At 40.8% G+C, this 27,506-nt stretch overlaps 2 protein-coding genes across 2 annotated transcripts in view; one reads left to right on the plus strand and one right to left on the minus strand.

Moving 5' to 3' along the window:
• Window positions 1-3,411: 3,411 nt before the first annotated feature.
• The window catches only part of HEATR4 (HEAT repeat containing 4), a 108,176-nt gene continuing 84,081 nt past the window's right edge, over window positions 3,412-27,506 (minus strand). Inside the window, exons 12-16 of the mRNA XM_069092131.1 lie at window positions 19,315-19,504; window positions 18,353-18,431; window positions 11,946-12,108; window positions 10,227-10,288; window positions 3,412-3,573 (exon numbers count right to left, since the gene is read on the minus strand). Coding sequence (XP_068948232.1) covers window positions 3,412-3,573; window positions 10,227-10,288; window positions 11,946-12,108; window positions 18,353-18,431; window positions 19,315-19,504 — 656 coding nt within the window. The remainder of the gene's footprint in view (window positions 3,574-10,226; window positions 10,289-11,945; window positions 12,109-18,352; window positions 18,432-19,314; window positions 19,505-27,506) is intronic.
• On the plus strand, window positions 7,036-10,176 carry RIOX1 (ribosomal oxygenase 1). Its single transcript, XM_069092132.1, has one exon. The coding sequence runs from the start codon at window positions 7,773-7,775 to the stop codon at window positions 10,119-10,121; it is 2,349 nt and encodes a 782-aa protein (XP_068948233.1). The 5' UTR covers window positions 7,036-7,772; the 3' UTR covers window positions 10,122-10,176.

Raw genomic sequence — 27,506 nt, forward strand, 5'->3', positions numbered from 1 at the left:
TAAAGGTGATAACCAAGCCAGATGATGAGATTACTAAGGAATGGCATGAAGAAATGGAACAAACGTTTTCAGGCTCACTTATCTCACTCTTCTTCAGATTCCTACAGCATTTGCAAGGTGCAAAAAACTGAGAAATTAGCATTTAATCGAACAATCACAAACCTCTTAAAAATAAAGTCTTTTCTTTCATTCATTTTATTCGTCTCTTGTCCCCTTCCTACCCCATCCACCAACTACTCTGGAGGATCCTTGAGGATAAGACAGAGGTCATGTTATGCTTCTATCATACAGCCCCCACTCTCACCCCGACCTTACATAGCACCCGAGAACATACAAAGTACCTTCATACTCACCAATTGTTAATTAAAGAGGGGCAGCCAGGTAGCACAGCAAGTAAGAGCACCGGCTTCAGTGTCAGAACGACCTGGAGATCGAATCCCGGGCTCAGACACTTAGCACCCACCCAGAAACACCTGGCCATGTAACCTTGAGCAAGTTACTTAACCCCAATTGCTTAGGGGCGGCCAGGTGGCTCAGCGAGTAAGAGCACTGGCTCCAGTGTTGGGACGACCTGGAGACCGAATCCCGGGCTCAGACGCTTAGCACCACACCCAGAAATAACTGGCTGTGTAACCTTGAGCAAGTTACTTAACCCTGATTGCTTAGAAAAAAAAAATTCTTAATTAAAGAGAATAGTCTAGTTCTTCTACTGTCTCCAGATTTGGGCCTTAAGGCATTCACAAAAGAAAAAGATTAGGCAGTGATGCTAAAAAGCAACACTCTTTTATTAAGGGCATAGTTTAACCCACACAAAGAAAGGCTTAGACCTAACTTGACATATATATGACACAGGAGGAAGCCAGGGCAAAGGAACAGGGCTCTCAGTTGCCACAGGGACGAAGTACATTTGAGTCTTGTTTTTCAGTTGGGTATTGCTAAATTCTGGGGTGTAATAATCTTCAGGTCACTGGAGGAAGAAGGGTGTCAATGACCCTTCAAGAGCCTGCCCCCTGGACATGATACCCCTAGGTTACACAAACACAAAGCCCTTGTCACTCCTCCTGCCCCTACTAGTTCAGAAGACTGACTTAATTCCATCCTCCAGAGCAGAACTGTGCAGTGGTGACAGGTTTTATATGTGGTAGAAAGAATGAGTGCAAGATTCGCAGACAGGAAAACCTGGATTCAAATCCTTCCTCTGATACTGTGTGACCATGTGCTAGTCACTTAACTTCTCTGATGTTCAGTTTCTTCTTCTATAAAATTATTCCTGTAGTACCTAACTCTGAGGAATATCGTAAGGCTGAAATGAGTCTTACAGTCCCTGTGGAGAGGCAGCTAGATGGTACAGTGGATATAGCCCTAGACCTGGAGTCAAGGAGACCAGAGTTCAAATATGGCCTCAAATTCTTACTAGTTATTGTGATCTTGGGCAAGTCACTTAACCAAGGTTTGCCTCAAGTTTTTTCAACTGTAAATTGGGGATAATTACAACATCTACATCCTAGGGTTGTTGTGAAGCTCAGATGAGATATGTATAAAGTGCTTAGCATAGTGTCTAGCACATAGCAGGTGCTTAATAGAGGTTTCCTTTCCCTATGTGAATATTAAAGTCTGTATAAATGTCAGTTGCTGTTGTCAGAAGGGTTGAGGTCTTGCACAGTTGCATCTAATTGGCTTCCTAACTCTGAGAAGGGTCAAAGATTAGCTATCCAAGACCCAGTAAAATACAAGATAGAGCTAAGAGTTTCCAACATGGATGTTCCCAGGTATAGAGGGTACTAGAAAAGGGGTAAGGTGAGAATACCAGGGAGGAGGAGGGGTAATGTCTGAAGCAGAAGGAATTTCAAAGAAGTCTATCCAAACTAGATGTTTTTCAGACTGCCACAACTATGATGCAAATGATTCACAAACACGTTTTCACTGTAGAGTGGTCATTATAGGCATAGGAATCAAGGAGAGCACTTGAACAGTATTGCTCACTATATAAAATTCTTTGTAGCTAGATAATTTTTTCCAAAGGTCAGATATAGATCAATGGAAGCAATTTTATTACATAAAACCTCTGCACACTCAAATTAGTTGTCACGATGGGATTTTATCTATAACCATCCATATTAGTCCTTGAAATGAGGACTAAGAATTCACTAAAATTCTTTAGAGTTGTCCCTGAAAGTTGTGCTAGAAACTCATTTTTTTCTTCTAATGTGCAGAAAGGATGTGAAAAATGGTTCCTTTTTTTCCTCCAATAATTGTGTTCCACAGTTTTCACAGACTCTATCAGAAATACCAGCCATTGGTTTTGGGGACTCTATTTCTTTATGCTTGTATTCTGTTTGTAATTATGGTACCAATAATACTAGGGGGATGAGAATAAGAGGAGGCTGAGAGTCAGAAGGGAGGATAAGAAGTGGGATTTAAAACTATGAGAATTTTGAATACTGAATGACTCAGCTTTTTAAAGAGGAGAGGTCCATAGGCATCATGTAGATAAATGATAATAGTGAAGGAAACTAGATCTTCAGAATATCTTCCCTTCTGTCTTATAGCAACTGCTCTGTGTTCTCACTCAACCCCAGTTAAACTCTTATGAGCTCCCCTTAGAGTTTCTGAGGGCAGGAGCTGGTTTTGTCTTCATAACCCCCTCACCTTACATACAGTAGGTGCTTAATAAATGGTTGTTGAACTTGTTGACCTCCATGTTATGTTGACATGACTGTCAAGCTTGTTCTGTTGAATGAATGACAGAATCCTCTTTCTGTCAGAAGCCTAAATCTTTTAGAGGTCATTAAGGATTTTAAGACTGCAGTATCAAGAGATTCATTGCTAATCTGTTTTATGGAACATTTGAGGTATATACCAGGGATTTAAAAGTGGTTACTCCTTCCCACCCACAAAGGAGAGAACATGATTTAGCCAGTTATGGTTTGTGATGGATTTCAGGGACATACCCCTCCGCTCCCCAACTTCAATTAGCAGGTAGAAGCTATTAAATTTGCCCTGTCCCAGACCTGTTGAAACTCATCAGAGCTGATTCTTAGTCTGGGGGAAGGAGCTCTAGGCCATGACTCAAAAGACCTCTTGCACTGTGCAAAACATGCCAAAGCTCTACTTAATTTTAGTTCTAGTGAACTAGAAAGTTCTGGTGGGAAGAGAATGTATTGAATCAACCACTCTTCTCCAGTTCAATGACTTAAAATTAAAAAAATTAATCCAGTTCCTCCTCAGCATCCAGTTTATAGACATAGATAAACAGATAATACAGAATTAGACTCCTTTAACAACAAAGGTAGTTATCACTTGTCTATAGTCATACTTCTTTGATGGGATGAAGCTATCCTGGATGAAGAGGGTTTTTTCTTCACCTGGGAGATGACAGAAAGGTCTTTTTTTTTCTTTTTCTCTTGGCTTTTATTCAATTTTAGATGAGTATTGGGACTTACTAAATGGTCCCAAAGCAATTCTTTTTTCCCTGGTGGTTTTTATTCGTTTATTGAGTGTTAATCTTCCAGGAATCTTCCGATCAAAGATGGGACTCCTACTGAAGGCATTTGGTGTAGGTGACCACACAGGCTACAACAAAAATATTGACACATGAATGCAAACACTGAGAAAAATTAAAAATTAAAAAAATTAAAACTAAAAATTAAAAAGAGGACTCGCATGAAAGGTCCAAAAGAAAGTCTTATGTGTCTACTTCTTGGACAAACTGATAACACTCTACTAGTAGGGGCAGACAGGATAATACCTGGGGCTAGGTTCTGTTTTTACCAGGCACAGAAACCAAATATGGAAACCAGACCAATCTTATGAAACAATTAAACATCTGCCTAGTGGCCTGTTGGAAAAACTGTAGTTCAGTTGTTTCAGATGTGTCTGACTCTTTGTGATGCCACTGGGAGTTTTCTTGGCAAAGATACTGGAGTGGTTTGCCAATTGCTTCTCCAACTCATTTCACAGATGAGGAAAATGAGGCAAAGAGGTCAAGTGACTTGTCCAAGGTCATCAGCTAGTAAGTATCTGGAGTCAGATTTGAACTCTGGAAGTTTTTCTGATTCCAGGCCTAGTGTTCTATCCATTGCACCACCTAGCTGCTGGATAAACTGTACTTTATGTCTTTTTAGAATTAAGAGGATGGAACAACAAGAAAGAGAGCCATTGAAAACTGTGCCTAAAGGTTTTATATCCTGGGGATTTGTCAGGCCTAATTGGTAAAGTATGTTCACTTAGGCATAAATTGACATGATGAGATTTGGTGGAGGTCAAGAAAACTCTTCTCTCACCTTTAAAGCTCCCCATCTATAAAACATTGACTGAAATTCCTCCATTAGAGATTCATTCATTTGAGATGAACATTGCCCTCTTTATTAGAAATACAAATATCCTTGGCAAAGATGTCACGGACACCTTAGTGTTCAGTTGTTTATGGATTTAAAGATGGAAGAGAATGTAGATGCTTACTAGCTGTTTGACCCTGGGTAAATCACTTACTCCTGTTTGCCTCAGTTCCCTCATCTATAAAATGAGCTGTAGAAGGAAATGGCAAACCACTCCAGTATCTTTGCCAAGAAAACTCCCAATACATTCACAACTGAACAACAAAAATAGATAAGAGTTATTGTTTGTCCTATGTTTTCCAAGAGGATCAATGATATCACAGGCTGATGTCTGACTGGTGCATAAATTGGATGTAAATCAGGAAGAATGGGGGGAGGGGTAGGAAGCTTTTCTGGCATTAGAAAAATTCTATCTAGTAGATCAACATATAATGTTTGTTTTGTTTAACATCTCTTCCATTGCACTTTTTACCTAGAATAATTCAACCTTCTCATAAGCAACTTAGACGGTGCTTTGTTTGCCTGCATCTCATTTGACCTTAATTTGTAACAATCTTTAATCTGAACCTCTTTTGAATTTGTTTGATGTCATTTGTAAAGGGACAAGGATGTAAATTCTGATGAAAAGTTCAGATTGAACAGTGTGAAGGGAACTGGGTAGTTATAAACAATAGAATTGCTTTTGTGGAAAGAATTAAGAGCTGTCACAGGAAAAGAGATGAAATTAGAGACTGTCAGTCTTCAAAAAACCTCTCCCCATCACAAGGGAAATTCTAAGACAGAGATATATGGAAAGGATGAGGTCACAGGAAAGACTGGGAGGAGATGTCTGTAGAGGATGTGAAAAGAACAAAGTCTTCCTTCAACCATGCTGAGTGTTCTTAAACTTACCAGCCAGAAAAGCATGTCTCGGGTTCTGTTCCCTGTGAAACTTGCACATGAACATAGAAAACAGTTGTTTTTGAAAACTCTCAGAGGCAAAGGATAACTTGCCCACTACTTAAAAAAAAAAAAAAAACAACGCCAAAAACCCAAAAGATAAAAAACCACAAACTTTTGTTAAACATTAGCTTTCATTTCCAAAAATATCCCTCTCCATTTCCCTGCTGAGTGAGATACCCTTTGTAACAAAGGATAAAAAAGAGGAAAAACAAAGCAGCCTAGCAAAGCTAAACAGATCAATCAAGTCTGACAGCATATGCAATGTTCCACACCCATATTCCCCCACCTTTGCCAAAAAGGGAGGGCAGTGCATTTTTTTGTCTCTTCCTTGGGGACAAAGTTTGTCATTATGATTATCTTTTTAAATTATCACTGTTCTTTCCATTTACATTGGATATATTGGGAGGCAACCAGACTAGAAATGAGTATTTAATGTACCAGGCACTGTGCTAAACACTTTATGAGTATCTCATTTGATCCTGGCAACAACCCTGAGAGGTAGGGATTATTATTATCCCCATTTTTTTCGGCTGAGAAAACTCAGGTAGAAAGTGGTTAAGTGACTTGCCCAAGATGGCTCAGCTAATACATATCTGAGGCAGAATTTGAACTCAACTCTCCCTGACTCCAGGCTCAGCAATTTATTTGTGGTGCCACCCAGCTACATATATGCAAATCTATCTCCTGGTTTTGCTTCCACTTTGTATCAGTTTATGTACCTTCCATTATTTCTTTTCATTCTCCTTATTTCTGACCCAAATGAGATGCTTTACTTTACTTTTTTTAGGACTCCCTATTGTGCCTAATACAATGTTTGTTAGAGTGTAGGCTTCATAGATTTAAGAACTCTGATCAACTCAAGGATCAACCCTTATTCCAAGGGATCAGTGTTGAAGCTTGCTACATACTTCCTGACAGTAGTGATGGGCTCAGGGTATAGAAAAAGACAAGATTTTTGGACATGGCCAAGGCAGGAATTTATTTTGCCTAACTAGGAATATTCCTTACAAAGATTTTGTTTTTCCCAAGGGGGGCAAGGTGAGAGGGAGAGAAAATAGATTTTATTCATTGAAAAAATAAAATTTTATAAAGAATGTAAACTTCTTAGAAAGTGCTTTTAGGAGGGTGGTATTTCTACTTAGCAGAGTCTGGCATATATAAATATCATCATAAAGGCTGGTAGTGAAAGTGTGAAGCACGATGCCCATCCCAGAGTGAGGAAAACTCACAGAACAACCTTGCTTCAGGGCTCCACTCCACCTCCCCCACCTCCCCTTCATTTCTTCTGACAACTGGGTTTAAGAATATACTCCAACACTACCCCCCCCCCCCCCCCCCCCTTTCCACAGCGTGGGCAAGTACGTAGTAGACGCATCTGGGGAATCCAGAGCAAGACTGTTTCCGCGGGTGTTGGGGGAGGGAAGGAAGGGGACTGGGAGAAAAGGGAAAAGAAGAGAGAAGAGAAGGAGAGGGGAAGGGGAGAGGGAGGAAGGGAAGGGGAAATGAGGAGAGGAAGGAGAAAAAGAGAAAGGAAGAGGAGAAAGGAGGGAGAAGGGAAGACGGGAAGTGAGAAAGGAGGGAAAGGGAGAGAGGAGGAGAGGGAAGAGGCAGGAGGAGAATAAGGGAAGAAAGGAGGGAGAAGATGGAGAGGAAGAAGAGAAAGTCCTTTCTTCAGAATCCGGGACAAGTGAACTTTAAAACTGCCCGTACTTTGCAATTTTATGGCAATTGCACCTGGGCAATAAATACTGATGATGTAGGCTGGTACTTTAGTTACACATTAGTTTAAATCATTGATTCTCAAACTTTTTGGTGTCAGGACCCCAAACGGTTTTTGTTTCTGTGGGTCATATGGACCTACCGCATTAGAAATTAAAACCGTTCATTTAGAAAACATTTAATTCACTTAAAAATAACTAAAATAAACTAATTGCATGCTATAAACACGTTGAATGAAAAATAGCTATATTTTCCGAAACAACAAAAAAAGCTGAATAGCGTTTTCGGCAATTTTTGCAAATCTCTTTAACTTTTGGCTTAAAGGATTCTCATCTTAGCTTCTGCACTCCATCTGTGGCGCTAAGTAACGTGAAAAATCCACCCTTTCCACGTTTATAGTTGGAAGGGGGAGTATTTAAATAGACCAATAATGTCTTATTATGAAAATAGCTTTGACTGCAGGGTGTATGGACTACACTAGCGGAGCTACAGCTTTAAAGGATTACATCCTTCCTCCCCGGGGTCACGAACTAAAGAGGAAGACCGCCCCAGCAAAGGGAAGACCCCGCCCCCGCAGACCCTAGAGAATGTCGCTAGCACGAGTGAGCCAAGAGAGGGGCCGAGCTCCGAGGAAGGACACGCCCCAGCCCGGCGCGCTGCGTCAGTAGCGGAACTTCCGCGACTGCTTTCTCAGGCCTTCACCTGGAAGCCCAGCCGGAAGAGGAGGAGCCCCGGCAGCTACTTTAAAAAAAAAAAAAAAAATCCGTTCCCATCATGGACGGCACACGTGTGTCTGCTTTGGCCGTCCACCGCCTGCAAGAGCGCGCCGGCATCATCGAGAAAGAGAAACCCCGGCGACTGCTGAAGCCGAGTAAAGGACATCTCCTCTCTCAGTCCAAAGGCATCAAGAAGAAGCAGAAGGAGAAGAAAAAGGTGAGCCCGATGAAGGGATGTGCCCAGGTAGCGCTAGAGGTACCCGAGCCGCGGTCAAAAAAAGATAATGACTTGGAGGGGGAGCCCGAGGCAGGAGCTCCGCGGGCCAGTCCGCCTGCAGCCCAAGTAGAGAAGCGGAGCAGGGGCCTACGGGAACAGAAAGCCCAGAGTGAGCTCGCGGAGCCCCAAAGAGTCCAGCCTCCAACGGAGAGAGAGGGGGAACCGTTTCCGGCACCTGCGGCCGCAGAGAAACGGGGCGGGGCCTCAAAGAATCGGAAAACCAAGGGACGGACCGCGGAGCCCGCGAGGGCCCGGCCTTGGACCCCGACGGCTGCGGTGGGAGAGGAGAGGGAGGCGGGGCTTTCTCCTTGCGGAGTAGAGAAACAAAACGGGGTGAAACAGAAAGTCAAGAAGAAAAGGGCTTTGCCTTCGACGGCTCGCGGAGAAGAGGAGAGGGTGGTGGAACGGGCTCCTAGGGCACTAGAAAAACTGAGCGAGGGTCCAAGGAAGAATAAAGTCCAGAGACAGTCAGAGCCCGAAAGGGCCCTACCCCCGACTGCGCGCTTAGAAAAGCAGAGGGTGGTGGAAGCGCCCCATGGGGCAGCAAAAGCGGAACCCGTAAGCTCCCTGTGCCCAACCCCGAACCCGACTGTTTCGGTAGAAAAACTAAGCCGGAGCCCAAAGCGTAAGAAGATTAAAAAAGACAAGGCGGAGCCCGAGCGGATTGCGGTGGGAGAGAAGAGGAAGGTGGAAGAAGGGACGGAAGTAGAGCTAGTGGAGGGGCGAAATAGCTGCGGGTCGGCGTCCGGGGCCCCCTCCTTGCAGCAGGTTCTCCAGGAGCTGGGCCAGATTCCGCACAGCAAACGGCGGGCCGCCCGTCTCTTTGAGTGGCTGATGGCGCCGTTGCCCATAGACCATTTCTTCAGCAGGATATGGGAGAAGGACGCCGTGTTGGTGCGGCGGGGCAGCCCAGATCACTACCGGGGCCTGTTCTCCACGGCTGAACTGGACGCGGTGCTACGTTCGGAGGACGTGCGGTTCGGGCTGCACCTGGATGCCGCGCGCTACCGGAATGGACGCCGCGAGACCCTGAACCCGCCAGGGCGGGCTCTCCCGGCCACCGCGTGGTCTTTGTACCGAGACGGCTGCTCCCTGCGCCTCTTGTGCCCGCAAGCCTTCTCTGCCGTCGTGTGGCAGGTGCTGTCGGTGCTCCAGGAGCATTTCGGCAGCATGGTGGGTGCCAACGCCTACCTCACGCCCCCTGGCTCCCAGGGCTTTGCCCCTCACTACGATGACATCGAAGCCTTCGTCCTGCAGCTGGAGGGGAGGAAACGCTGGCGCGTCTACAAGCCCCGGGAGCAGGCGGATGAGCTACCTCAATTTTCCAGCCCTAACTTTGGACCCCAGGGCTTGGGAAAACCTGTGCTGCAAGAGGTGCTGGAGCCTGGGGATCTGCTCTATTTTCCCCGGGGCTTTATTCACCAGGCAGAGTGTGAGCCTGGGGTGCACTCCCTGCACCTCACTCTGTCTACCTTCCAGCGTAATTCTTGGGGGGACCTGCTGGAACCTCTGCTGCCAGCGGTTTTGCAAATTGCCATGGAGGAGGACGTGGAATTCCGCAGGGGTCTGCCTAGGGACTACTTAGATTACATGGGGGTTCAGCATTCAGAATCTGGGGACCCTCGTCGAGGTCCCTTCCTGGAGAAGGTGCAGAGTTTGCTTGCCCGCCTGGCACAGTATGCCCCTGTGGATGCTGTGGCCGACCAGAGGGCCAAGGGCTTCCTCCATGACTGTCTGCCTCCAGTGCTGTCAGAGAAGGAGCGGGCACTGAGTGTGCATGGGCTGCCTGCCCGGTGGGAGGCTGGGGAGGCTTGGGATGTGGAGGCAAAAATCACCACTGAGACCCAGGTCCGCCTGCTTCGGCATGGTTTGACTCGGTTAGTGAGTGAGGATGACCATGTCCTGCTGTACTACACGGTGGAAAATTCTCGAGTCTATCATCAGGGGGAGCCCAAGTATCTGGAGATTGACTCCCAGCACACTGATAGCATCGAGTACTTGTTCACTTCCTACCCAAGTTTTGTGCAGGTGGGAGACCTGCCTTGTGATAATAGGAAGGACCAGATTTCTTTAGTGACCATGTTATTTGAAAAGGGCCTTCTGATCACCAAGAAACCTCTGACACCATAGTCATTTCTTGTTGAGTAGAAGTGAAAATAAAGATGTTTTTGTTTTTACTCCCTTATTGGGATGTCTTACCTTGGTAATCCTCTTTGACCATGCTCTCATACATACCTCTAAGGCTTTTTCCAAGTCACAGGTATCAGAAGGTGACAGAGTGAGAGGGACATCAGAATCTAGGTACATAAAGGAAAGAAACCCCATCTGTAGCAAGCCTTACCCATCAATGTGCATTTGGTACACATGCTATTTAATGCAGGGCCAGCACAGTCTTTCTTATTTAAAATTTGAATAAACTTTATTTTCATTCAGTAGGTATTAAGTAATACTCTTACGAAGAACTCTTCTTGATTGGGAGAAATTAAAAATTTGAGTAAGACTGTCCCTTTTGTTTTAGAAAGTTAGGGTTAGGATTCTGTTTGAGGGTGAGGATTATGTATGAAAAATTCAGAATACATTAAAATGCCAATGGACTTTTCAAATTAGGTTATATTGGATGGGGGTGGGAAGGGAAGATCTTAAGTCTTAAATAGCAGCTAGGGGAAGTATCTATGGGGTATGACTGGTTGGGTGCCTCTTAGTTATTTTAACCAGGAGAATATTTCTGGGGGCTGAGCAGTTAATCTAATCGTCAGTAAACTGAATTTACATACATTAACAACTAATTCTCCATACTTAAGGAAACTTTACCCTTTAGGCAGCATTATTGCCTTTGTGGTGTGCCTGTCAGTCTGTTGTTTCTGTTGTTAATTTTAAACAGTTTTTAAAAAAAAATTTCAGTTTCAGATAATTTACCTCCCCTTTTTTAAAAAAAAAGTTTTGTTTTCAGTTCCAAATTCTTCTATCCATCCCTCTATCCTCTCCCTCACTCACTGAGAATGCAAGAAGTACAATACCCACTGTAGTTTTATAGAGTTAGTTTGGGGTTTTGTTTTTTTTTACTCTAACCTTGTGCTTTACTTTACCTGGGACTGAGATTATGAAACATGACAGTGGGTTCAAGTGCCCAAATTTATCAGGTGCCTATCTTTCCCTTAATTAGGATGTTAGATTGGCTTTTGGAACTTGTTTTTTCGTTTTCCTTTCAACTTTGTGAATGTCCTGACATTGCTGTACTTTTCAGTGAGCATTCTTATGATTGATGATTATACTATAAATATTTTGTTTAGGACTTGGTTCCATAAAGGATGAACTATTATTAGACTGGTATCTTTAATGAAGTCACAGCCTCATCAGCTTTAGGTAATATATCTGACATGCATTTTTTTTTTTACAATACATATCCCTCATTTATATAAGCACTACATTACAAAGAGCCCCTCTTCTACCACTCTTGGGACCTACCAAGTAAAGGAAGTAACCAATAAGTTCAGTTCCACAGTATAGTTAGTGGAAAATACTGTATTTGAAGTGAGAGGACGTAGGTTCAATTTGCTGTTCTGCTGTTGATCTGAGTCAGCTTGGCTAACTCATTTGTTTTCTGGGCTTTAGTTTTCTAAATAATGGAACTAAAATAGAAGGGGGAAAGTTAGGGTATATATGAGCTCTAGTTTTACAGAACCTTCTGCCTCAAGGCCACTTATGACCCTCTAGGTCCTCAAGTGCTGCCCTCTGCAGGCCTTGAAGCTGCAGTTCCGCATCCTTGCTAGTGGGTAGCCTATTGGAAACAACAATAATAACAAAAAAATAGACCTTAAATGGGAGAATGGAGGTAAGGGGAGAAGGGGAATATGATCTCCAGAGTTAGTAATGCCCAGAAAAGTACCAGCCCATTCAGGAACTCGGAAATGGGTTGATGACACTGGTAGACATGATTTACACTGGGAAACTTACCTTTAAAAGCATCTTTGAAAAAGTCCACAAGTTGTACTGAAGGTTTACCTCTTCTGGGACCACTGAGACAGATGTATCTTGTTTCCTGCCGAATAGTCTCAGCAATTGCCTCGATCTTCAGTATTTTATTGATGATCAAGTTTTTCTGACTTAGTTCAGAAATCTAGGCAGAAAGTAATGAAGCTAAAACACCTGTAGTAGATTGTAAAGGGCATTTAGACAGCTGTGGAAAAACCTAAACCATCATTATCCAATCATGGGAATATGAAGGTCCATATTTAAGTGAATTTTAGAGCTGGGGACTTTTGGAAAACTGTCAGGGAGGAAGAAGATGATATAGGAGGTTATGGGAGTTCCATGTATAGAATGAGCAGTGTGAGAATAGTAGATTAAACTCAATTACCATCTACTTGCTGAAAGAGATCTTCATGTGCAATAAATACTTGTACCCCCCACCCTCAGAGGTCATGTTGGGAGCTCTTAGGAAAGAAATTCATGAGTGTTTATGGCACTTGGACTAGTCACTAGATCACTAGAGGTGGTCTTTTGTCCTGGGATAAGAGAGGAATATTGTCACCTGCAGAGTAGAAAAGTAATCCAGAAGACCTGTGCATGAGGTCGGTTTGCTTTTTTGAATTAAGTTAAGCGTTAATGTGCATGTTTTACTTAAAAAATTACATGCATTTGGCAGCCTGGGTAATTGCTTGGGAGATTACCAGAGCAAATAAGCTTTGGTCCAAGCCCAGGGGGAAAAGGTCCCCTGTTGTCTGAAAATGTCCATGCAAAGACTTAGATATCCTAGTGCTTAATCATAGTAGAATGAATTGTTTAATCAGAGAAAGTAGCATAAGGTGGCATCATTTGGACTCCTGGAATAATCTTTTCTCTTTTTTAAATAACTTCCTACTTCCTTGATTTTCTTATACATCTCACCCCAACAAATCCTTCCCATTGCTTTTTCCCTTCCTCTTTGCAATTAAAGATAGGCTAAGTTGTGGAGTCCCTTTTTAGCTTCCTGTTATTGATAACCTATGATAGGGTAACATTAGAGATTTAAAGTACAGTTGGTGAGAGTGCTGTGTTGAGAAAGAAGAAAATCTTTTGGCATTAAGGGGAACAAGCATTTATTAAGTGCCTGCTATGTGCTTAGTACTAAGTACTAAGGGTTTTAAAAATATTATCTTATTTGATACTAATTCTAGGAGGTAGGGACATGTCCAGGATCACATAACTAGTAACTCTTTGAGGCCAGATTTGAACTCACATCTTCTTGATTTCAGTATTGTATCACCTAGCTGCCTTGCTGAAATGTTGGATAACATTTCTGGGACATAATCACTGCTGGGTCTGTATGTACCAAATCAGTTTAGTTCCTGTAACAGTAATTGATACTAAGGAAAGCTGGGGAATCTTCAGCCTATGTTTGGAAGTTGTCAGAATGATTACTAAATCTAGCCGGTTTGAAAGAAATTAATAAACTCAACCTGACTGGACATTTTCAGGATTACGAATGAAAAAAGTTTATTTTGGTTTTATAGACATTTTATTCAAAGGTGCCAAGTGAGAAGTAATTGTCAAAAATAAAAATGCTAGGTTGTTAAATAGTCATAATTCCTGGGAATTATGTAAAATAATAAAAACTTTTGCATTTGTAAAGCTTTTAAAAATTCAAATCCAATAAATTTATCAAGTGATTTATTAGTAAGGCACTGATAGGTGATTTTAACTTTTCAGATTGCTTTTACATCTTCAGTGTTGATTTATTCTAGCAACATCTCTGAAAGCTAAGTAAATCCCATTCCTGTGACATAGGACAAGAGAGGCACCATGGAAAATGTAGCATTTGGAGTCAGAGAACTTTGATTTTGAAGATGAGCTCAGTAACCTACTAGTGTGTCCTTGGGCAAGTTAAGCAGTCAGCATTTGTTAAGGGCTGCATTGTTCTAAGTGCTAGGGATACAAAGAAAGAAAAAAAAATAGGCCCTACTTTCAAGACAAGTGTAATGATGGAGACCTAAAAACAAGCTCTACAAGATAAGTAAGATCTGGAGTCAAAAAGACCTGAGTTCAAATTTAACCTTAAACACTTACTAGCTGCAGAACCCTGGGCAAGTCATTTGACCTCTGTTTGCCTCAGTTTCCTCAAAAGTAAAATGGGGATAACAGCATCTCCCTTGCAGGGTTGTTGTGAGGATCACATGAAATGCTATTTGTAAAGTGCATGGCACAGGAATTGTATAAATGTTTATTCTCTTCTCCCAACCCCCAAATCCAGGGTTGAGTCAGAGGGAAGGCACTAAAATTAAGGAAAAATGGGAAAGATTTCTTGCAGTTGGAGATACTTTAAGCTGCGACCGAAGGAAGCCAAGGAAGCTAGTAGGCAAAGTAGCAGGGAGAGGGGGTGAGAACGTCCTCAGCAGATGATGTGTTGTGTGAGAAGCACTGGAGCCCCCAGTGTCTCTGAATCAGAGTATGTGGAAGGTGGGCTCAAGTGTAAAAAGACTGGAAAGGTAGCAAGGGTTCAGTTAGCTTTTCTCAGGATTTCAGTCTCTAGTTCTAAAATGAGAGGATTGGACCAGATGGCCTCATAGGTTTCTTCCAGCACTAGATTGATGATTCTACAGATTCATTTGGGAATGGAGCACATGTTAGGAATACTCAGAAGCTAAAGAGATAAAGGCTAGGATCTTAGTGGAAAGAGCTATGGATTTGGAGTCAGAAGATTTCTGTTCAAATCTGATTCCTTTACTATGTGATCTTGGCCAAATCACTTTTGTTTCTCTGAGCCTCTGTTTTCTCATCTGTATAATGGGGAGAGGAACACTTATACTCTCTATCTGATGGGGCTGTAGTTAGGCTTAAATGGAATAAAAGTATATAAGGCACTTTACAAGCAAACAAAAACAGGTTTTGTTTGTTTTGGTTTGAATCTGTGATTTCACTGGTATGCGGAAACTCCCAATGTAGAAATGTACATTAGCAGCTTATTTGTAACTTAAAAAACTGGCAGAGGGCACTGAAAGTTTAAGTGATTTGCACATCACCATGTGGCTAGTCTGTGCCAGAGGTAGGCCTTTTAAAAATATTACTTTATATTTTTGTATTCTGAAGAGGTAGGCTTTGAACTTGTCTCCCTGACCCCAAGGCTAGCCATCAATTTGCTATATCTTTCTGTCTCTTGAGCATTAGCATTATTATCCTCATTCTACTCTCTTAGCAATCTCCTTCCCTCCCATAGCTTCAGCTACCATCTCCACAAAGATAGCTCCAACATCTTTATCTTCAGACCTGAATTTCTTTCAGAGCTGCAGACCCATATCTTTTTTTAGTAATATTTTATTTTCTCCTACTTCCATGTAAAGACAATTTTTAACATCCTTTTAAAAAATATTTGAGTTCTAAATTCTTCATGTTGTAAAGAGATAGACCTAAAGGAAAAAAAAATGCACAGAAAAAAGGTAAAAAATAGTATGCTTTGATCTGCATTCAAACTCCATCAGTTCTTTTTCTGGAGGTGAATAGCATTTTTCATCATGAGTCTGCAGACCCATATCTAAAGGGCATTTCTGCTCTTATGGTCCTTTTGCACACTGACTTTCTCAGTATGCTCAATATGTTAAAAACCAGACCTCATTTATTATCTTTGCTCCTAAACCTTTCAAACCTCTTTGGTTCACCATTTATTTTTGTGACCTCCTCATTACTTTGCATACTCTCACCTGTTCATAACCTTAAGGTCTTTGATTTTTTTTCCCTCACTTCTATCCTTTCTACAACCTTTCTCCCCATCTACTCTTCTCCATTCCCACTATCACTACCCTTCTACAGGCCTTTATTACCATCTGCCTAAACCAGTTGCTTCTCAAACTTTTTTGTTTTAGAACTTGTTTATATTCTTAAAAATTAGTAAGGACCCCTCCCCCCCCACCCAAAGAGTTTTATTTATTTGGATTATAGCTATAGATTATTTATCATATTAGAAATGAAGACATCTTAGTATTATGAAAATAGTATTGACCTCACCATACCCCCTGAAAGGATCTTACAGACTCCCAGGGGTCCTGAGACCACACTTGGAAAACTGCTGGCTTAGATTACTACCATAACCTCCTTAAAGGACTCCACAGTCTTCCTCTCCTTCAACCCATCTTTTATCTTAATTTTTTTCTTTTTTTGCTTCTTGGAGGGCAATTGGGGTTAAGTGATTTGCCCAAGGTCACATGGCTAGTCTCTGTGTTAAGTCTCTGAGGTCAGATTTGAACTTGGGTCCTCCTGATTCCAGGGCTGGTGCTCTATTCACTGTGCCACCCTGCTGCTACTTTTACTTCTAGAGTAATTTTTCTTATGCAAAGATTTGACGATGTCACTCTGATCAAAAATTTCCAGTGGCTTGCTATTGCCTACAAGATAAAATTTAAACTCCACTGGTAGGTATTTATGACCTTCTTATCTTTCCAGCCTTATAACTAACACCTCTTCATATGCTTGACCCTCCAGCCAAACTGCACAATTCCTTGCCTGTACATACCCCCTCCCAGTTACACACACACACACACACACACACACACACACACACACACACACAAACATGTCTGCCCCTAATACCTTTCTGCCAATGTTCACATTCTATCCTACTTTTTTTCTTTCTTACTTATCCATCCTCCAAAGTCAAATGAAAACATCCAGTTCTCTAAGAAGTCTTCCTCAGTTCCCCAACTTGATCATGGCTTTCTCACTTTGGATCTCACTTAGCACTTTATTTTGTTAATTCTCTAATAACTTATTATACAGTATGGTCTATTATAGCCATCCTTGTTGGAATCATATTCTTCTGTTAGATTGTAGGCTTAAGGACAGGACATGGTCTCTTTAACTAAGCTTTTGTACCTCTTCAAATATTTGCAAAAATGTTGTTTCTGTTCTGTGCTTACTTGGAAAGGGTATTCAGGGGGTAGTGTCGAAAGAGCACTAGATTTAGAATCCTGGGTCTACTATTTAACAGCTATATGCAACCTTGGATGTCACAACCTATCTATGGGTTTCAGTTTCCTTATCTATAAAACTAAAGAATGGGACTATAAGTCCTTTGACTTTGATTGAAAAGGTGGTATCAAATTTTATTTATTTATTTATTTAAAAAATTTTTTTTTATGCCTTTTGGAGGGCAATTGGGGTTAAGTAACTTGCCCAAGGTTACATGACTAGTTTTTTCGTGTGGGTGTTAAGTGTCTGAGGCTGGAACCAAACTCAGGTCCTCCTGACTGGGGCCAGCACTTTACTCACTGTGCCACCTAGCTGCCCCCGGTATCAAATTTTATATATACATATATATGTATATATAATATAAATTATATTAAAGCAATATGTGTAAGATATATATGTATTTATAATATGTATATGTAAAAACATACACATATTTTTCTTGAAGAAGGTAATTTTGTAGCTTTCTAGTATATGTTCCCTTCTCTGTCCTCAAAGAGCCACCACAAAGGGGCAGGCTGTCATATCAGATGAGAGAAAGAGGCAAACAGAGGTTAAGTGACATGCCCAGGGTCACATACCTTGTAAGTGAGGCTGGATTTGAACTCAGGTTTTCCTGACTATAGGCTCAACTTTCTACCTACTATACCATGTAGCTGCCTTTTTATTGATTAAGCAACTAAACTTTAAAAAAAAATAAAGATGAGGGGCAGCTAGGTGGTACAGTGGATAGAGTGGTCTTGGAGTCAGCAGGACTCAAGTTTAAATCTAGCCTCAGACACTTACCAGCTGTGTGACCTTGGGCAAGTCACTTAACCCCAATTGCCTTTAAAAAAATAAGGATGCCACCTTTGGACAGCTAATCACTGAAAATCTAGATGTTAAGATTACTTTCTAGGAATGAAATTTCACCTGGTTGTGGACAAACTTTGCAACCCAAGACATTTGTTACATCTGTGTCTTAGTTGTGAGAAGCATGGACAATTCATGGGTTTTTTATTTTATATATATATATATATACATACACACGCATATATACATATATGTGTGTATATACATATGTGTGCATGTGTGTACACATATTTATGTATGTTTACTTGATATCCATAAATCGGTCAGGAAACCTTTATTAAGTGCCTATGTGCCAGGCATTATGCTAAATGCTGGGGACACAATGAAAGACAAAAGATAGTCCCTGCTCTCCAGGAGCTCATAGTCTAATAGGAGAGACAGCATGCAAATAAAGCGGATGTATAGAGAGAAGGTACTAGGATGAGATTGGGAGGCCATACATATGCCCTGTGTGTTATGTGTGTACTGTGTGTCTGGGTATAAAAGGGGAGAAGGGTGTACATATCTGCCAAAGGGGATCCAAAGGACCTTGGAAACCCAGTTTCCAGCCGTGAGCACAGCCTCCACAGGTCTACCTTTTTCTTGATCTCTTGAAGCATTTCTTGGTTTCCTTCATCTTGTAAGTTAAGAGTCTTCATTGCATCATTCACTTCCCTAAAGAGAAGACAATAGGAGACCTTATAGGAAAGAGACTTGTGCATCTCCAGGGGAAAAAAACTCCAATTGTGCAGGAATGTCATGTGGTATGCCCTCATCTCAGTTCATGATACTAGTGGTACCTGCTTAGGTAGGAGAGGCAGCATGGAACAGAGGGAGACGGCCTGCCTACTGGCTGGACAGTGAAGTTACTGGAGTGACCAGTATCCTTGGGAGAGCTCTCAGCTGTATTGGTGTTTGGTGGATTCAGTGATCTGGGAAAGGGTGGACCAATGTCATATTCTTAATTAAGTAGCCTGGGAAGGAAAGGAACATTTTGCACAGTGAGGCTCTGGATGTCTTTTGAATAAGGTATGAGGGGAGTTGGAGAGCACATACTTTATGATGCAGTGGGCAGGCTCCAAGAGTTAGAGGAGCCAGTGTGGTAGGGTAGAAAAAACACTAATCCTCAAGTCACATGCTCAGGGTTCAAATCCCACCTCTGACACTTACCTTTGTGACTTTAGGCAATTCTCTTAACCTCCCTAAACCTCAATTTCCTCAGCTTAAAAATGAGGGAGTTGGATTAAATGGTTTTTGTGGCAGCTAGGTGGTATAAAGGGGTAGAGTGCTGGACCTGGATTCAGGAAGATGTGGGTTCAAATCCAGCCTTAGACACTTAATATGTGTGACCCTGGACAATTCACTACATTTGTTTGCCTCAAGTTCCTCCTATATAAAACAAGGATAATAATAGCACCTATCTCCCAGGGTTGTTGTGAGGATCAAATGAAATAACTATAAAGCACTTAGAATAGTACCTGGCACACAGTTAGCACTACATAAATTCTTTTCTTCCCCTCCACCAATCAGCTCTACATCTTTGTACCAGAGGGCTTACCTAAGAACAGCCTCATGGCTCTCTAGGAGTAGCACATCTAGGAAGGTGTCTCGGATTTTGTCTCCCTGAAGTTGAAGGGCAATGATGCTCCTACAGGCTTCCACTCGCACGCCTGGCTCTTCCTCATAGTGAATAGCCCAGAGCAAGAGGTCTATTAACTGGGGACTTACAATCCCAATCATTCCTAAAGCTGCCAAGAACAGACAACAGTTAATCTTTGTTACTTAGACTAGAGCTTCATTCTCAGAACCAGGGTTAGGGAGCCTTATGAGTAGATGAAATAGGTAGGTGGGTAGCTATTTGGTGTGATTTGTAGGGTAAAAATGGCTTTCTCTGTGAACCTGCATTTACCACTATTAGAATTTTTCATCTTGGAGTAGGGTAGAGAGAAGTGAGATTGGATGTTGTTTCTTTTTTTTTCCTCCTTTTGTGTGTGTGTGTGTGTGTGTGTGTGTGTAGGAAATCAGGGTTAAGTGATTTACCCAGGATCACACAGGTAGTAACCATTTGAGGCCAGATTTGAACTCAGGTCCTCCTGACTCCAGGGTTAGTATGCTATCCACCTTGACACCTAGCTGCCCCAAACATTTTCTTGAATTTCACAGTTACCCATGAACTTGGATAGTTTATCACATTTGCTAGTTTTGATACCTTAGTCTCTGAGGGAACAAGATATCATACATATTAATTTCAGTAGGGAATGGGATGGAGATTTATTTTAATTTCTTTGCATTTCTTTCTAGCAAGTAAAAATGTGTGTATGTATGTATATTTCTTGCTATTGCTACAAGATTATTCTAGGAAGGAAGTCTTAGGAGGAGAACAGGGCATATTTTAGGTACATCTTGCCTATTTCACACACTTACAGCTGAGGCTCTAAAGAATCTCCTAATAATGTATGTCAAAGAAGAAAGCAGATACCTTTCCCAACTCCTCTTAATTCTAGGGCTTTCTCTCTTTTATTTATTTCCTATTTATCCTATATATAGCCCACTTTGTATATATTTGTTTGCATTTTATCTCTATTAGTTTGTAAACTCCTTGAGGGCAGAAACTGGAACTGTCTTTTGCCTCATGTATCCCCTGGGCTCATACTCTACTGCCTAATAAATGCTTATTGATTGATTGATATGGGTAAGTAGAGCTTCTTGGGATTCAGGATTGCCACTTTAAAGGTCCATCTTTTGCTATGCTTAGTAATTTGGGGCTCATGCCTCAGGGCAAAAAGCTGAAGAGTCCTTAGTATGGACTGATGTATTTCTAGAACTTTTTGTGGTATCTCCCTGGTTAATTTGCCATCCCCTCCATCAGCAAGTGAGCAGCCCCCTTTCTCTATGTCTCTGGCTCTCCTTAGGCTGTGGAGGGGTGTAAATATCTCATGGCATTTCTCTTTTGGGACAACCACATTCCCTTTCCACTTAATTTCCTTTATTTCTAGCTGGGTAATGAAGGATTTTTAAAACATTGATATTGTTTGTTTTTCTATCACCTTCACTTGAAATAGATCCCTCTTCCCCTACCCAGTAAGCCATTTCCAGTAACAATAAATAAAAAATAAAGAGAAAGAAGGCAGTATACCAAAATTAATGAATACATCAACCAAGTCTGGCAGTCTAAATGATGTTCTATAAACTTAGTCTTCTACTTCTCCAAAAAAGAGAAGAAAGTGCATTTTCTCATTTTCATATCCAAACTTTCTTTTTTTTCCTTCTATAATGTTTTACAAATGAATCTGTAGTCTATTCTCTTTCCAGTTTTTATTTCCTCCAGATATCCTATTTCACTTATAATTTTTTTCACCTCTTTTCATTTCTTTTAGATGCCTTTATAAGCCCTTATGACCAAGTTATTTTTTACCCCTTTTTGAGACTTGTCCTGGCCCAGGTAATCTCTACTTTTTGAGTTTAATCTCTTGGGCTTCTTAAGTCCAAGTGTTTCTTCATTTTACTCAGCATTTTCTTCTATTTATTCATGTCTCTAGCCTCAGTTTTTGGACTGGGATTCTGTGCTGGGACAGATATTGCTTCCTCCTGCACTCTTGGATCAAATAAGGGAATTCCTTCTTGGTCCTGTCCCTTCTGCAGTCTGGATGCTGAAGTTCTAAATTCTGTGGCTAGAAATAGGCCCTGACCTGCCCTAGGTCTTGATTCCAGGCTTTTTGAAAGGCCCCCTTTTGTGTGGCACTGCACAGTCCTTTTCCCTCTATGCACTAACCTATGGGGACTGCTGCTCAGACAGTGTAGGGCCCACTGGCTTTAGGCCCCTGGTCTTTGTGCTGGCTTCCTGGTCCCCTGCTTTGTCCCCACACAGAATGCCTACAGGTAATCTACATGTGCAGTCCTGGACTGGATGGAAGTATTTTTTGCTATTATAACAGCCTTTGATTTTCTTTATTATTATTTCTTAAGAGGGTATTCTTAGAACTTTGCTAGAGTGTTTGTAGAACAGAAAGAAAAAAACCTTTCACTTTATTGTATTAATTGAAATTAATTAGTAATCTAAGCCCTTGGCTATGGGCAGCTAGGTGGTGTAGTGGGTAGAGTGCCAGGCCTGGAGTCAAAAAGACTTCTTCCTGAGTTCAAATGTGGCCTCAGACACTAAATAGCTGTGTGACCTGGGCAAGTCACTTCACCCTGTTTGCCTCAGGACAACATTCACTTTTCTCCCATTTCCCATGATTCTTTGGTTCATGACTCAACAATCACATTTGCTAATTCTCTGTGTGTGAAAACATACATACATATATACATATATATACACACATATCCACATATACAGATATACTTGTATATATGTAGATACACACACATATATATGTATATTTTTATTTTTCACTAACCTATAACTAAAGTTTAGTATTTCCTTCATTTATGATTTTCAACAACAACATTACTCTGACAAGAGATAAGGCTGCACCAAAGAGGTCACAATACATGCAAAAAGGTTAAGAACCCCTGTCCTAGGGGTGGCTAGGTGGTGTAGAGCACCAGCCTTGGAGTCGGGAGGACCTGAGTTCAAATGTGGCCTCAGACACTTACCAGCTATGTGACCTTGGGTAAGTCACTTAACCCCAGTCGCCCTGCCTTCCCCCCTCCAAAAAAAAGAAAAAAAAGAACTCCTGTCCTAAGACCAGTTCCAAACTATATCAACCTTAATTACAGTCAAATGCCCTGCAAAAAATAGATGTTCTTAACCTGGAGTCCATGAAATTGATTTTTAAAAATCGATAACTGTTAATATAATTGGTTTCCTTTGTGATCCTATGCATCTTATTTTATGCATTTAAAAACATGATTTTGAGGAGGCGATCAAAGACTTTACCACTGCCAATGGGGTGCCAGGTCATGCCCCTCCCCCCCAAAAAGTAAGAGACCCTGCTTTAGAGCAAAAATATCAAGGCTGATATAGTTTGGTTCCTCTATCAATAATGTCCATCCAATGGTCACTGGACAAGAATCTCACATTTAGAGTACCAATACTCAAATGTGAGTTTGTTGATGGTCTAAAAATTGGGTTATTCTTAAGTGTCTTCTGCCCCTTTCCCATCTCTCCACCACCATCATGGTGAGTGGGAGCCATGTAAGATTAAGTGACATTTAAAATAATTCTTTCTTTGGTGAGTTGCCATGGCCAAAAGAATTTTATTGTTAGGTGGTCTACCTACTGATGCTGTGCCTCCCTGTGATTAGCTATACTGACCCTCAAAAAGCAAACTAGGTCTATTGTCCAAGGACTAGTCTGAAAAGTCATAACAAATGAAAGGATCAAGGAAGGAGATAACTTTTCACAACTATGGCTATATGAATTCTTTTTTTTTTTATAAAGCAATTGGGGTTAAGTAACTTGCCCAAGGTTACACAGCCAGTTTTTTTGTGTGGGTGTTAAGTATCTGATGCCAGAACTGATCCTGGGTCCTTCGGCACTCTTACTCACTGCCACTTAGCCGCCCCTTTATGAAGAATTCTTGGCTAAATTAGGCTCGAGGATTATATTAATTGAAAATTTTCTGCACAAATATCAATTCAGTTAGAATTAGAAGGGGAAGTTAACTGGGAAAAAAATTTTTTTCAGCAAGTTTCTCTGATAAAGGTCTGATATCCAAGATATACAAGGGAATTGATATACATGGATAAAACTAAGAGTCATCCTTCATTAGAAAAGTCAAGATTGAAAACTAAGGACCCTGAAAATAGATTAAGGGTAGTAACCAGATTTGTACTTCTAGTTAAGATCTTTGCCTCCCCAGGTTCTCTGAAGGGATTAGGATAAAAATCTATTTAAGAGAAGAAAGAGATTTCCTGAGGGAGTAGTGGCTGGGGGTGGGGTTGGGTGGGGCGAACTTGATCAGGAAAGAGCTCTTAAGGTAAATAGGAAACTGGAATTTAGGAAATTGATTTTCCAATGTTAAGTGACTCTTATTCTGGGTTGATAAAGCAAATATTAACTTTTACCTTATCCTGACTTGTATAGATGTTTTATTATCTTGTGAAATTTTCCTTATTCAAGAACTCTAAAAATGTTATTTCAAAATATCTTGTGTTGGGGAGGATTTTCTGCAGGCATGAGGGCACTGGCCAGTTTGAGCATTTCTCCCTTTAAATAGAAAAATGCTTAGATTTGGAATAATGATAAGTTAATGAAAAATTATTTCTGGCAAGCTTGTGCCTACAATGTAGATAATCCCTCTCTGGTCTCTCCTCCTCCTCCTATAGAAGTTTTTAAAATATAAGGATCCAATAGAATAGACAAAGATTATATGGGTGAGGTGGACATCATTCTGGTGTCATGTTTACTCACTGAAGTATATCAGTAATAGAATCCATAAACCTATATCCATAAGCATGAGCTTACACCCTAATAATTTTATTCAACTACAAAAAGTAGTTATTTTATGTATCAGTGCAACAGTCAGATTAAGAACAGAGGTTCTTAATCTTCTTTGTGTCATGGACCCCTTTGGCAGTCTGGTGAATCTATAGATGCTTTCTCAAAGTAATTTTAAAAAATTGAAGGCATTAAAAACTTCAGTTAAAAAAAGAGGTATAATTTTTTTTCTTCCTCTTCAAGTTCATAGACCCTCTGAAATCTATCCATGGACTCTTCTAGGAAGAGTTAAATTGGGTTTTAAGGGATGGGTAGTAATTCAGCGGCTAAAGAGGGGGAAGGGATTCTAGTTATGTGGAGAATCAATTTGAAGAGTAGTGCAAATCTGAGAGCGGAGAATATTTGTGTTTGGTTGGGTCAGAGTACAGGAAGTGGGAACATACCAGTCATATATTTTCCACACTTGCCAACCACGGGTAGGGTTAGGGGGTAGGTCTGTAGCTACCCCCTAGGACAGGAGGTATGGCAATTATAAATTATTCTCATAATTATAAATTATTCTCATAAAGACTATAGAGAATTGAGGAATCAGACCCCAAAGTCTTGGGCTGAAGAGACAACATGGGATGGAAGGGTCCTTGAATTCTTGAGGGCTATGGCAGGATAGCACAAACTCTGGCAAGACCTATTGAGCTTGGCTATGTGCATACTATCAGAAGATGAGCCCACAAGAGTCAGGAGAGATTCTTTGCCTCTCTAATTGGTTATAGAGTGCCTGGTATCTAATAGGAAATGGGCAAGCCCTCAGTCTTATGTGGCACCATAATTGCAACTAGCTTACTGTGAGGGGATGTTGAGGCCAGGACTCCACTAAATTTCATTTCCTGCCCTCCTTCCCTTCCCTCCCAAATCTACTTGGTGAAATTACAGGATATAAGAGATAGGTAACAGAGACAGTGAAGTGAGTGATGAGAGCTAGTAGAAAGTGAGAAGTTTTAAGGACTGGTTCAGGGTCACAGAGAAGATAATGTACTTGTTATCTACTGGAAACTTGAACCGAAGGGGTCAAGGACAGAGCTGGTGGCTTAGAACCCCAGTAGCAAGATTCTCTTTGCTAGAGCCTGCTTCTAAGTCCACTCCCCTGTCTCCATGGGGAGGGGAAGAGAACAAGCATTTATTTATTTAGTGTGTATAAATATTATCTCATTTGATCCTCACAAAAACCCTGTGAATTAGATAATATGATTATTCCCATTTTACAGTTGAGGAAAATGAAGCAGAAAGAGGTTAAGTGAATTGCGCAGGGTCACATTACCAGTCTGAGCCTGGATTTGAACTCAGGTCTTCTAACTCCAGACCCAGCGCTCCATCCACTGAGGTACCTAGCATCCATGTTTGATGAGCCAGCTGTGATGAGATGCAGTAGGAAAACCACTAGCTGCAAGAGCTTCAGTCCTCTCTGGGTCCTACCACCCTGCTACAACCTAGGTCCAGGTGTCCTGAATCTTCATCTAATGATTAGCCTGACTTCATGGAGTGAATCAGACAGTAGTCAGGGGGTATGTTTTATTTACTATCTTGAAGGAGGGGTGGACATCAGGTAGTATGCAAAATGTACTGTGCTTTTTCTTGTACTCCTGGGTTTGGACCTAAGATAACCTGAGGGTGAGCAGCCATGTGGCAGATATTTTATGACGTCTCATTTTATTGCTTTGATTGTATCTATGCAAAGAGAAAAACACTTTTATGATATTTAAGCATTCCTGTTCATTCCTGGAGTGAGTCGACTTCTTTATGTCAAAGTCAACTGACTAAGACTTAATGAAATGTAATGCATCCTGGGAAGTGGAAGGGGCAGTTTCAGTACTTGGGGATTCAGAAATGTTTTGCTCTCTAATACTATATAAACTATTTGGAAAAATAGACAAAGGAGTCCTACCAAATTATTTTTTTATGATACAAATATGGTACTAATACCTAAACCAGGAAGAACTAAAACAGAGAAAGAAAATTATAGACCAATTTCCCTAATGAATATGGAAGCAAAAATTTTAAATAAAATATTAGCAAAGAGATTACAACAATTTATCATGAGGATAATACACTATGACCAGGTAGAATTTATATCAGGAATGCAGGGTTGGTTCGATATTAGGAAAACTATCAGCATAAATGGGCCATATCAAATAACAAAACTAACAGAAATCATTATTATTGAAATAGATGCAGAAAAATCTTTTGATAAAATACAGTACTTATTTCTATTAAAAACACTAGAAAGCATAAGAATAAATTTAGTTTTCTTTAAAATGATAAGTAGCATCTATCTAAAACCATCAGCAAGCATTATCTGTAATGGGAATAATCTAGAATCTTTCCCAATAAGATCAGGGGTGAAACAAGGATGTCCATTATCACCACTGTTATTCAGTATTGTACTAGAAATGTTAGCTTTAGCAATGAGAAGAAAAAGAAATTGAAGAAATTAGAATAGGCAATGAGGAAACAAAACTATCACTCTTTGCAAATGATACTATGGTATACTCAGAATCCTAGAGAATCAACTAAAAAAAATACTTGAAATAATTAACAACTTTAGCAAAGTTGCAGGGTATAAAATAAACCCCCGTAAGTCATCAGCATTTCTATGTATTACTAACAAAGCCTAGCAGCAAGAAATAGAAATTCCATTTAAAGTAACTGTAGACAGTATAAAATATTTGGGAGTCTACCTGCCAAGACAAACCCAGGAACTATATAAACATAATTACAAAACACTTTTCACACAAATAAAGTCAGATCTAAATAACTGAAAACTATCAGTTGATCATTGTTAGGCCAAGCTAATATAACAAAAATGACCATTCTACCTAAATTAATTTACTTATTTAGTGCCATACCAATCAAACTACGAAAAAATTATCTTATAGAGCTAGAAAAAAATAATAACAAAATTCATCTGGAAGAACAAAAGGTAAAGAATATCCAGGGAATTAATGAAAAAAAAATGCAAAAAAAGGTGGCATAGCCACACCAGATTTAAAACTATATTATAGAATAGCAATTATCAAAACTGTTTGGTACTAGCTAAGTGTAAGGGTTTGTAATGGGAATGCAAATTTGGAAGATCTTCCCTGCCCCTAGGCTGAAGTGCACCAGAAGCCTGGGGAGGGAGGCTTGTTTTTCAGTAGATACTTCTTGATTGGCCAGTGAGTCAATAAGGTTGTTACATTCTCTGAGCCAGGAGAAGGCTATATAAGCCCTGATGTGTAGCTTTGTCTTGGGACTCACTTTGAGAAGTGTTTTGTGATTTGATCTGAATTCTGGGAAGCCGTTGTTGAGAGTCCCCCGGCTTTGAAAAACCCAGA

Source organism: Petaurus breviceps, unplaced genomic scaffold (assembly GCF_028583685.1).
Source record: "Petaurus breviceps papuanus isolate PSGF00001 unplaced genomic scaffold, PetGlider_PUasm1.0 189, whole genome shotgun sequence".
In the NCBI taxonomy this organism is placed as follows: Eukaryota; Metazoa; Chordata; class Mammalia; order Diprotodontia; family Petauridae; genus Petaurus; species Petaurus breviceps.

Bases quoted from the DNA above. Each gene is read 5' to 3' on its own strand.
- RIOX1 (XM_069092132.1), top strand. From the start codon at position 7,773: ATGGACGGCACACGTGTGTCTGCTTTGGCCGTCCACCGCCTGCAAGAG.